Here is an 11,621-nt window from a genome sequence, read left to right as displayed (position 1 = left end):
AGCTCAAGCAATAACTTAATATATCAGAGGATAATAGACAACTTACTATGATCCATACTTTGCCCCCATTCCGAATCAATTGCCGAGGCCCCATCTCTTGGCACGATGACCCTTCAACTTGCCCTCCTCTCCCGCTAACCACTGCATAAGAATCCCAGACCTATGCCACGAGAAACCCTGCCTCAAGCCTGCGATGCTTGTCGTCGCCGTAAGATAAAATGTACATCTCACCGACCATGCAGTCCCTGCCGATCAATGGGACTAGAATGTCGGTCATCCGGGGCGCGGCGCAAAAAAGGACGCCAGGGTCGATCGGCCAACATATTGTATGAGCTGCGGACAAACGAGAGCGAGGAGGCACAGTCACCTTCTAATGCACCATCACTTGAAAGCCCTAGTAGCACATCGCTGGGAGACGTCAAACTGCCCAGTCTATTGAACGCAGCATTAGTCCACAGTTGCGCGGCATATTTCTATTCACGCATGCTAGGGACAGTGCCAATCCTGCATCCCGATGCGTTCCAGGCGCAGGTTGATCGGATGGACGAGTGTCCGCATGCACATTGTCTCGTAGTGGCATTTTGCGCCTTCGTCCTGACCCAAACGGGATATCTTTCCTGTCATCAGAATATCGCCCCGGAAACTGGGCGTGCGCTGCTAGACGAAGCTATGGCCGCTCGCCGTCATTTAGACCCATTTACGGCGCCTATTCGACTCGGTATTACCATCGCATACCTCCTATACGGATGCCATATAGGCTGCGGGAACCAGCGTCAGGCCTACTACTTCCTCCGGGAGACGACAACATTCTATACAGCCGACGTGCTAGACCAGTCCGCAGACGAGGACCACCCTTCCTTCTCCAGGAAACTATTCTGGCTCCTCCTAATCTCCGAACGGTTCGTTCCACCCTCCCCGGTCCCCAATACCCTACTCAGATAACTACTAACCTCAACCCCAGCGCTCACGCAATCCGCCGCCGCCGCCCCATAACCCTGCAAATCACCCCAACCAGCCCAACCCTAGACACAATCCTCTCACCCGACCCCTTCACCCTTGGCTTCCGCCACCTAGTCGACCTCTACCGCCCCTTCGACTCAACCTTCCTCTCCCACTGGACAGGCACCCTACCAATCTGCACCAAGGAAACCCTCATCAACCTCTCAACCCACCTCCAAAACTCCGTGCCACCAGACCTCGCCCTCCCCGACATCCTCCTCGCCGACCTCCGCGTCTCCCAACAATGGCTCCGCACCATGATCTGGCAACTTGCCACCAGCGCAGGCTTCCTATCCAGCACACCATCCCATCCGAGCCTCGACTTCCGGTATCCGCTGCAAATCGCCCGCGACCTGTCCCTGGCGACGTGGAAGCTGTCTCGCTCGAGCATGGAGACGCATGGTATTGGGCTTATTGAGAAGATCTTCGAGGTGGCGTGTACATTGACGGATGTGATGGGGTGTTTGTCGGCGGCTGGGTTGAGGTCTTCGGGGTTTGAGATGGGGCCGAGGGATTATTTGAAGCATTTGTGTGGGTTGGTGCATGGGTTGCATGGGGGACGGGGGAGGTTTTGGACGCTGCTTTTGGGGAAGGTGGGGAATACTTTGCCCGGGATGGTGGGGGATATTAGGAGGCATGTTGGGGAGATAGAAGGGGGAGATGGTAGTGAGGAGATGGAAATGAAGGAGTTAGATGAGAAGGGCTTGGATGAGTTGAACAATGGGGAGAGGGATTTGAATTGGGAGGGGATGAGTCGGATAGGGGATTTGATGCCGGAGGTTGAGGACGTATTTGGGGTTTGACGATAGGGTTATGGATGTTTCGTATAAGGTGTTAAGTGTGATTTTGTACTAGTGCTTAGTGTTTATTTTGAAATAATTCGGCGTGCTAATGTATGTTAGAAGCCAAATTTCGAGGTAGGCGCATCGTCTTAGAAAACTTATATGATGGTCAATGTTTACAGCTCGAAGCCTTCCGGCAGAAGCGACCTCTCATTACCACTACAGATATCTGCATAGCCACTCTCTCGTAGGTTTGACGTTCCTCACTAATAAGGCGAAGGCAAAAGAACCCATCGTAATAATTATGTTCTGTGCTTATGAAGGTAGAGTATTTCGCCATCTGGACCGAAACCTCGGCCCTCATGTGTGGTATCATAGTCTGGCACAAAGGGCCGATTCGATAGTATGCTAACTTCTCCCCCGGAATGTGTGTGCTAGGTGCACAGGGGTCAAACGTTCCTGAACGGTCAATGAGGCGGAACGTAGTTGACCAATCCAACTTTCATCATTTCGGTCAGCGCGTGCGCGGCTATAACTCTCTAAAGAAAATCTGGGAGTGAAGCACCCCTGAGAGACACCTACATCTGAACCAACGGATGCCCAAGACCAGGAAGCCGCTCGCCAAGATGATGATCTGTGTCGGCACCTCCTCGAAAACCATAGCAGATCGCTGAAGAGATTGCGATACGATAAACTTGCCAAGTATATATCGCCTCCCTTTAACTCATGCAAGCGCTTCGCAATCCCTGCTGGTTGGGGTAACCTATCGCTGTCATGCGCTAAGAAACGTATGCTATATTGTTCGATGACATTCGTCCAGTATGTTTCGAACTTTGTAGACTAGGAAAAATCACGATAGGGAATTTTCGTTCCACTGGCATCACTGTTGAGGTGACCACACTGACGTAAGATATGCTTATTAGATTCCCAGACGAGCTCTTGCTTCGTGAAGTGGAGAACGCGACGTGAGAGCAAACGCTCCTGATAAGCCCATGCGCGCGTAAATAACGAGTATGAGGTTGGTAGAGAAAGCCACGTAGTATAGAGGACATATGTAACCGCGTAAAGATCTGCAGCTTGGTGTTCCTGAAGGGTCGTTTTGCGCTGAAGGAGGGATATGCCTCCTTGCCCCGTGCACGTCATTCAGCGTTAAGTATAGGACGTTGTTTGGATTTGGGGACCCTGTGGCTGACAAAATAATCCGGGCCAGTCTTGCTCAGCATCCTGCATAATACATAGAGCGTCGATCCATATATATCTGATGTTAAGTCGCCCGGAGATAATGATCACTTGTTAATAAGGCAGAGGGAGGAAGTCCCATGATATGCCCTCCGTCAGTTGCGGTCGGTTCCTCGCTGTTAGCTGACAGACACTTTCCATTCCGCCCCAGCAGCAGCTCAAGCAAGTATATCTTCATTGATGTTGGGCATCCGTTACATGTAGTCTCACCGTTGGAAAATCATCACTGCTAGGGCTAATATCCAGCACACGCGAAGGTAATATTACCTTGCCAGGTACACAGCACACTGAATGGCCTCCAACGGATTCATTAAGCCAGTGCGCTATCTTGGCAATAGTGTGGGCAGAGGCTACAACCAGCTGGTACTTCTTTGAGACGGGAAATGTTATATTTTAGATTTAGCTATCGACGTTATGATTAGATTAGTGACAGATGTCACGAGGAGACGGCATATACCATCCAAGGTAAACAACTCCAAAGAAGCCGACGTTGTGCGTATCGACCAACACTAGTTAAATGTACGATATGGCGTTGGGTCGCAATTATGCAAATTATACATCCAATGGTGCTTGCCGACCTTTGGGCATCCACTCACCTACATTATTACTAGAGAGCGACAATAGTCGCGCGTACACACCTTACATCGCTCGACAGGCCAGTGCAGTAGGATGAAGCGCAGTCGGTAAAGGGATTGACGCGCACGAGACAATACATTGCCGATTACCATTTGCTAATTCAAATCTCTCTCCTATCAGACTTCTCGGTGTTCTTGAAGATGACCAATTTGGAGGGGGTTGGGAGTCAACAAGAGGCTCTCAGCCTTGCTGCGCAGTGGAAATAAAAAGAAAGGCCATGCCATGAAGCTTATTAACAGTTCTTTTCTATTGTATCGTGCATATGTTTAACCTGGAAGGCCAAAGTGACCTGTAAAATTCCTGAACTATGCCCCTTTCTACAACAAGAGTCCTTGCTAATAAGCAGCTTCTATATATGGTTGATTAATCATCTTTGGCGAACTGGAAAATATTCGTACTAAATCACTAACATCATGTGAATCATGCTTACCATCACACCTACTAGAAGCTGCATTTAAATATTCTTCTTTAAGTTGGGTCCATAGGGTTACAGGATTCTACATTATTGTCAAGGTATAAGTAGAGATTGAAATGCTCATCTACTAGACCTAAATATACCCTCATCTGCAAGGCTCTACTCGTAGTTGTTATACCGCACACAAAATTATCACTGACTATAACTTCCAAGTGTACAATATCTAAAGTAAGCTCCATATGGAAATTTGTGAGAGGTCACTACTCCTTAATCATCAGCCTCGCTCTCGCATTTATTCAGTCCCTTTCAACTTACAGGCTTCCACGTTTGTTTCCATATAACGTCTTATGCTGAAGAGTAAATCCACATCGACTAAGTACCGCAAAGGATGAAATGAGACTGCCTTGAAGATTTAAGAGTTGAGGCAGTGGTCTACCTACATGGTCCTGTCTCGTAGGGATGTGTAGGCATTTGCAACAGATTTTGAATTCGAGTCTCATTTCATCTCCTGTCAATAGTGCGTTTGCACCTTTCAAGTCAAGATATTAATCAAATTCGGCCCTTTAGACTTCTCTGCCAATTTATCAGATCGATAAGAGTACATGAGGGTTAACCTATATCTATACCCTTCCAGCCATGATCTAAAGCAAAAGAAAACCTCAGGTGAACCGATGAGAGGAATTCTAGCTGAACTAAAGTGCAATGCTGAGGATAAGAATACGAGCTTATTCTTATTCTATGGGCTATTAACCAGGATCTGACTGCGGGGTACCAGGTAGTACTTAGCTGATACTTCAACAGAAAGTATTAGGGTTCTCGGGTCGTCGTCGATTCTACCCCCGCGGTTATTCCGCAGCCAATCTTGCCCTATCGTATTTTCTTTTGCATACCCCGCTTTCCTATTCATTTTATATGGTTTGATCAACATTTGGTCCACAGCTGATCTGGGACATCTAAGTGGTCGAGAATGTTGGGTCCGTGACCAAGTCTGCAGTGGTCTTTTCGTCAGGTTCGGAGCTTCTAGACAGCGGCCCACTCCACAGCTAAAGTGACATTGGCTTGAAACCATGCTTCACGAGATAGGCGACACCAGCTCCATGCCCTAGAAGATGTCCAGTCATTCCCGACCATTCGATTGGTTGGAAGCCCTACACTAGCCAGGGTGCAGACCCGCCGTCTGTGGCCAACAGTGTACCGCGCGACTTTGATGTGGGGTTACGCAAATGTAATCACCTACACCCCAGTCGATATACGCTGCTCTTAAGGAGTGGAGGCTAGAGGTCGCGAAACGTAGTGTGCATGTGATTAGAATTATTAATAACTGGGTGACTCTTGCTCGACTGAACTTCCTTACTACTGTTACCATTGGGCGTTGCTCGAGTGCACCTAGTACAACAATGTTTGACATCAAGATTGCTACCCTTTTATTGATTACAGGATTGATTCTTGTCCGTCTGATCACGAACCGATTCCGGCTATCTGGGATTCCCGGTCCCTCACTGGCAGCCTATACACGACTATGGAAGCTATACGACGTGTGGAAGGGCGATAATCACCATACCGAGATTAACCTGCACCGCAAGTACGGTCCTTTGGTTCGCATCGGTCCCAGGCATATTTCAGTGAGCGATCCCAAGGCTATTCCCATTATATATGGGTTCAATAAAGGGTTTAATAAAGTATACTACTTCGCTGGCAACTTCCTCCTATAGGCTAATCGCTCCAGACGGCATTCTTCCCGATCCAGTCAATATCATGGGGTAAAGCACCCCAAACGAATCTCTTTTCCACGCGCGATGAGCTATTCCATCGTGAGCAGAAACGCCCGATCGCTAGTGCGTACAGCCTAGGCTCAATCCTGGAAATGGAGTCGGCCATCGACTCCTGCACCGAGATCTTTCAGTCTCAGATCCAAAGGTTGGCGCAGACGAAGACGCCGATCGATTTCGGGATGTGGTTGCAATACTATGCGTTTGACGTCGTCGGCGAGATAACATTCGCCCAGAAGCTGGGGTTCCTAGAACAGGGACAAGATGTAGATAATATGATCGAGGCCATCCGAGGAATGCTTACGTATGCTTCGATCTGTGGGCAGATTCCTGAGGCCCACAAGTTTCTCCTTGGGAATCCTCTGTTTCCTATACTACTTCCCCAGATGGAGTCGTGGAACCAGGTGGTGGTATTCACCTTGAAGGCAATCAATAATCGGATGGCCCTCCAGCGAGACGCAGAGGTTGAAAAGTCCGACCTGAATCAAGAGAGTGGTGGGAAGGATATGATGTCTCGATGGATGGCAATCCACACAGCTGACCCGGAGCGACTCTCAACGAGGGATATGATCGTCCATCTGTCCACGAACGTCTTCGCTGGATCAGACACCACCGCCATCGCGCTGCGCTCTATTTTCTATAACCTCATCCACCACCCGACGGCGATGTCAAAGGTGCAAGCAGAAATCGACACAGCGGATCGAGAAGGCAAGCTTAGTAACCCGATCTCCTACCGGGAGTCCATCACACATCTGCCGTACTTCGCCGCGGTGATGAAAGAAGCCATGCGCTTGCACCCGTCTGTTGGGCAAATTATGGAGCGTGAGGTTCCACCGCAGGGGATGTCAATCTGCGATCAACATATTCCAGCTGGCACGATAGTTGGTATCAACCCATGGGTTGTCCATCGGGACCCAGCTACCTTTCCCCAGCCGGACTCTTTCATTCCTGAACGGTGGCTGGAGAGCTCTCCCGAGAGGCTAAAGAAAATGGAAAAGGCCTTCTTCAACTTCGGTGCCGGGGCGCGATCTTGCATTGGCAAATCGATTTCTCTCGTGGAGATGCATAAGATCGTGCCCCAGCTACTACGCGAATTTGAGATTCACCTACATGATGGGAAGCCATGGAAGACCAGGAATGCGTGGTTTGTGCAGCAGGAAGAGTTTATATGTGACTTCGTCCCACGGTTGCGCGCATAGTGGGACAACCAGAACTGGCATATACTTACAGGTTATATTTAGCTACTTAGGGCTCTAGAATGTGTTTTCATGGAAATAGGGAAGAAAGATGCAAAACTCGAGACAAAGAAGATAGGATGACATAAGCAGAAGAACAACGTTCAACCATGATGTCATGGAGGAGAAATGATAGTCCGCACTTCGGAATATCCTAACTGGGAAGTAAATTGGAGTGGATCCCATTTTCTGGTGTCCAGACTCCATGAACATATACATCCATGCTATTCGCAAGCCACCATGGATACAAAAATTTACCGTGAATGGCTACTGACGTCGAGTCACACCAAGTGGAATTTGTCAGCTCAAGAAACTTAGAAACATAAAAAGGTGCAACATCGCTGTTAAGAGGTGTAAAAAAATTATCACTCCCTCCAAACCCAAACTATATTGGTTGCCAACGCACCCAACACGACTCTCACTCGAACATCCGAAAAACTTCCGAACGGACTTCGATATGGCTTCGGATTCCGAGACACAATATGGCTTCACTCCAGTAGCCTCCTCCGCCACAGCCCTCTTGTCTGCGGCAAAGCCATCCACTCCACCGCCCTATATTTCTGTAACGGACACACCCGTCCCCCAAACTGCATTGGCGCAACGCATCGAGGAGTACGCCCGGTTACACCTGCCAGAGCCTACGTATAACCACTCTCTGCGCGTGTATCACTATGGCCTTGCTATCAAGAGGCATGTGTTCCCTTCTTGGACCTTTACTGATGAGACTTACTACCTCTGCTGCTTGTTGCATGACATTGGGAGCACGGAGGAAAATCTGAACAAGACCAAGTTGAGCTTTGAGTTTTACGGGGGCTTCCTTGCTTTGGATATCCTACAGGATCGTGCTGAGTCGTCCACCAATGCGGTAGCTCCCCGAGACCAAGCGGAGAGCGTCGCCGAGGCGATCATCCGGCATCAGGACCTGTGTCAGGAAGGCAAGATCACCGCAGTGGGCCAATTGCTGCAATTAGCCACGATCTTTGGTATGTTTTCAGGAACCCTTGGCCCCGTGGGGACTTGATACCTATGGGTCCGTGATGCGATTGAAACTGACCTAAACAGACAACACGGGCTCTTATGCTGACATCGTCCATTCATCGACGATTGAAGACGTGTCGCAGCGCTACCCACGTAAGCAATGGAGCAACTGCTTTGCTTCTACTATTCGCCGAGAGAATGGGCTTAAGCCGTGGGCGCATACCACGACTCTAGGGGAGGAGGACTTTCCATCCAAGGTTCTCGGCAATAAACTGATGGCACCCTACGAACAGTCCAGCAGTCTGTAAGGATGTCAAGTTCACGAAGTAGGGTGGGACGATTTCTACATGTATTTCATTTCTATCTACAACGCTACGGTTGACCTAATCAACTAGTGCCTCTTTTATATTCCTAAGTTTCTACGACCGTGGAACACTAGTGCAATGCACCAATCTCCAGACATTACAAGTTTGAAGCTAGACCCACACATTCGTATCTGCAATATTTGCTTCTTGATAAATTAAGTAGAATACGAGGACATCTTTTGATCTCTTGTCAGCATTTATCATATGATATATCATGACTTCATGCATTCCCCGCATGTGAGTCAGCAAGTCCCCGCTCTCTATATATTGTCCTCCTTCATCAACCTCGTACCTCCATCTCAAACCCACCTCACCTCCCCCTTCACCCACAACCAAACAAGAAACAGCAATCAAAATGGCCCAACACTCAAACGGCCCATACCACCTAATCTACTGGCCCAGCATCCCAGGCCGTGGAGAATTCATCCGACTAGCATTAGAAGAAGCCGGCGCCAATTACACCGACACAGCTCATGAAGAAGGCGGGGTGAAAACCGTTCTCTCCCTCATCGACCAAAACTTCAAAGGCGATGAGTCCGGACCTCCACCGTTCGCACCACCCATGTTAAAGCACGGTGATCTTCGCATCAGCCAAACACCCAACATCCTGCTCTATCTCGCCCCGCGCCTAGGCCTCACGCCCGATGGCGACGCCATTTACCATGTGAACTCGCTGGCGCTCACGGCGCTAGATGGACTGAGTAATGAGGCCCACGATACTCATCATCCCGTTGCCTCGGAGCTCTACTACGAGGACCAGATGGAGGAGAGTAAGAAGAGAGCAGAGTCGTATCGGAACAATCGGCTGCCGAAGTACTTCTCCTATTTCGAGCGGGTTTTGGAGCCCCAGGCAGCGAAAGGCCAGCCGTGGCTGTATGGGGAGAGTTTGACGTATGCGGATCTTGTTCTTTTCCAGGTATGTGGATTCATTCTTGAGATCGGACGCTAGTAGGCGTTTGATGAGGTCAGATATTAGACTCGAGGTCATACTAACGCATCAAAGGGCGTCGATGGTCTTAAGTTCGCATTTCCTCGAGCACTTGCCCGATTGGAAAAGTCTGGTAAGTATCCGAATGTCTTTAAGCTTTACGAAGCTGTCAAGAACCGGCCACGGATCAAGGAGTATCTTGCGAGTGAAAGAAGACAGAAATACTCGCAGGGAATCTACCGACACTATCCGGAGTTGGATGATGCGGAGTAAACTTTCATATCCAGAGGGTCCGCTTGATTGCAGGGCTCACGGTGGTATCTATATAGCTGGAACTAGTTGATGCTTTGTGGATTTTGCTGGCACAACAGTGGACCAAACGTACAAAAATTAGCATAGCACTGTTGCTGGAAATATTTGCATAGCAGGGAATTTAATGTTGAATGACCAGTATAACCACCATCGAGTCTATGATTATCTAATCATAAGTTCATCCAGTAACCTATTTAGCCTGGAAGTCCTACTTTCAATTTGTATGTATCTTCCAATATCTTACTTCAATCTAGGACTCCTGTAATATCCGGGGGTAGTTCTTTAATATAAGAGAGGATACATTTCTTTGCTTATATCAGAACACAACCAGCACAGGCCCCCACGGAATCCAATGTGCTATTGCGCATTCGACGTGAGTCCCTCGCATCGGCACAACCCTGACTAGATCAACTCTCTGAGGAATCCTTGCCTCTCGCCCTTAAATACTTCTCCCGCTGCTGCTCTATCAACTTCCGCCTCTGCACAGCCTCCTCCTCTGTAGGTTTGTCCGGCAGTATCCCCGGTGCCGGATGAAACAACGCCTCATGACTCGTCACCAGCGAACCATCCACATCCTGAAGCTCCCTTCTCTGGTCCTCCTCAAAGGGCAAAATATCCAGAAGGGTCTTGATCTGCTCAGGAGTCAGACCGCGCGCGTCCACGACCTCGTATTCACTCGAGGCAGTTCGCAATACGCCATCCTTGCCGAGGTGAAGAAATCCCTTACCAGTGGGATCGCGCTTCAACTCTTTCACGAAGTCGGGGAGAACCTAGATGATATTGCGTTAGCTCTTTGCACTAGGTTAGCAATAGACGGAAGCTGGCTGTATGGTCAAATCTCTTGGATAGTGCTTACTCTGCAGGGCATTTCGGATATAATATTGCTATAGCTTGATGCCTGGTGGATGTGAATGGATGTCAATACAACGGAGTGTTAATATATTTATTGCTCTCAATGAGGCTGTAGGTGGGGGCTGAGTGAAGTGAGGCCCACTCAATGAGGCTGAGGCGAAGCGGGATCCACGGGCTTGACTCAGCCTGGCTTGGATTGAATCTTGATTACAGGGCCCAGGCCCCGTCATAAGGCGTTTGTTGGTCTTTGTTGATCTGCAAGGGCTACCATCCTTAGGGGAATGCTCATATGATCTTCGTCCTTCTGTTTGTTGTGTAGCGAAAATGACACATTCAATGAGTCTAGCCGGGCAGTGTCGTTAACGGCATCGTCAAGTGCCTAGGTGGGAGACTTTAGGGGGATCCCTCGGCTTTCAGCGGACGAAATATGTGGTGACATAGTATGGGAAGGTGATTTCGTGCTCGAGGAATGGTTCATTATCTAAATGGCCTGTGTTTTCGTTGGTGATTGTGTGATACTGTTAATACTATAAACAGTACTTGTAGTTCCTGCTGAGTAAAGGCAGTCGGTTTAAAGAGCCGCAGCGTTAACTATCCGTAATAATTGACTTTGACTAAATGTAGTTCTAGGAGCCCCTGTCAAGAATCTTGATGTTGCGTCTGGAGCATGAAAAGTGGAGCAGCAGGCACCGCGGAATATATATCATTTGTGGGGAGTATGGAGACTCCAGCGCTGATACCATGTCCCTGGGCTGCTAATAATTATTCCAACTGTTCTAGCTGCCGGAGTGTCATCTGCAAATAGCTTGTCATATTTAATTCTACAGCGTGTTTTGTTAATTACTATGTCGTCTGTGTCTATATATGTTCATAAATATTGCATAGCGCCCCGTTATCGATAAGGCTTGAGGGTTTCATCCCCATGTGACTACCCCTCGAAAACCTGGTTTGGGCGGTTGAAGGATTCAAACAACACACATTATTAAACCTAACTTGAAGATCTAGAATTTCCTGTCCAATTATTTCTTTCTATTATATATAGAAGAGGTTCCATTGACGTAGTAGTGGTACGATTGGCTAGAAGAAGAATCAAGGTAACATCCCACGCCAA

The 11,621-nt window shown here is 48.6% G+C and overlaps 5 protein-coding genes across 5 annotated transcripts; 4 read left to right on the top strand and 1 right to left on the bottom strand.

The window, feature by feature from the left end:
* Positions 1-134: 134 nt before the first annotated feature.
* Positions 135-1,974, top strand: BDW43DRAFT_149216 (Zn(II)2Cys6 transcription factor). The gene is made up of 2 exons (XM_032038420.1): positions 135-899; positions 962-1,974. The coding sequence occupies exons 1-2, from the start codon at positions 163-165 to the stop codon at positions 1,800-1,802; spliced, it is 1,578 nt and encodes a 525-aa protein (XP_031897711.1). The 5' UTR covers positions 135-162; the 3' UTR covers positions 1,803-1,974.
* Positions 1,975-5,441: 3,467 nt separating this feature from the next.
* On the top strand, positions 5,442-7,230 carry BDW43DRAFT_284184 (cytochrome P450). Its single transcript, XM_032042837.1, has 2 exons — positions 5,442-5,750; positions 5,798-7,230. Exons 1-2 carry the CDS (start codon positions 5,469-5,471, stop codon positions 7,037-7,039), a joined length of 1,524 nt encoding a protein of 507 aa, XP_031897710.1. The 5' UTR covers positions 5,442-5,468; the 3' UTR covers positions 7,040-7,230.
* A 183-nt stretch (positions 7,231-7,413) lies between these two features.
* On the top strand, positions 7,414-8,476 carry BDW43DRAFT_149206 (putative urea hydro-lyase/cyanamide hydratase). Its single transcript, XM_032038419.1, has 2 exons — positions 7,414-8,058; positions 8,138-8,476. The coding sequence occupies exons 1-2, from the start codon at positions 7,533-7,535 to the stop codon at positions 8,359-8,361; spliced, it is 750 nt and encodes a 249-aa protein (XP_031897709.1). The 5' UTR covers positions 7,414-7,532; the 3' UTR covers positions 8,362-8,476.
* Positions 8,477-8,613: 137 nt separating this feature from the next.
* On the top strand, positions 8,614-9,802 carry BDW43DRAFT_284180 (glutathione S-transferase). Its single transcript, XM_032042836.1, has 2 exons — positions 8,614-9,334; positions 9,422-9,802. Exons 1-2 carry the CDS (start codon positions 8,774-8,776, stop codon positions 9,617-9,619), a joined length of 759 nt encoding a protein of 252 aa, XP_031897708.1. The 5' UTR covers positions 8,614-8,773; the 3' UTR covers positions 9,620-9,802.
* Positions 9,779-10,571, bottom strand: BDW43DRAFT_284178 (uncharacterized protein). The gene is made up of 2 exons (XM_032042835.1): positions 10,515-10,571; positions 9,779-10,428 (listed from the first exon to the last, which is right to left on the bottom strand). Exons 1-2 carry the CDS (start codon positions 10,524-10,526, stop codon positions 10,066-10,068), a joined length of 375 nt encoding a protein of 124 aa, XP_031897707.1. The 5' UTR covers positions 10,527-10,571; the 3' UTR covers positions 9,779-10,065.
* Positions 10,572-11,621: the final 1,050 nt, after the last annotated feature.

Source organism: Aspergillus alliaceus (genome assembly GCF_009176365.1).
Source record: "Aspergillus alliaceus strain CBS 536.65 unplaced genomic scaffold BDW43scaffold_39, whole genome shotgun sequence".
NCBI lineage: Eukaryota > Fungi > Ascomycota > Eurotiomycetes > Eurotiales > Aspergillaceae > Aspergillus > Aspergillus alliaceus.
The sequence above is the reverse complement of the archived record's forward strand: the minus strand, read 5'-3'. Positions and strand labels throughout refer to the sequence as shown.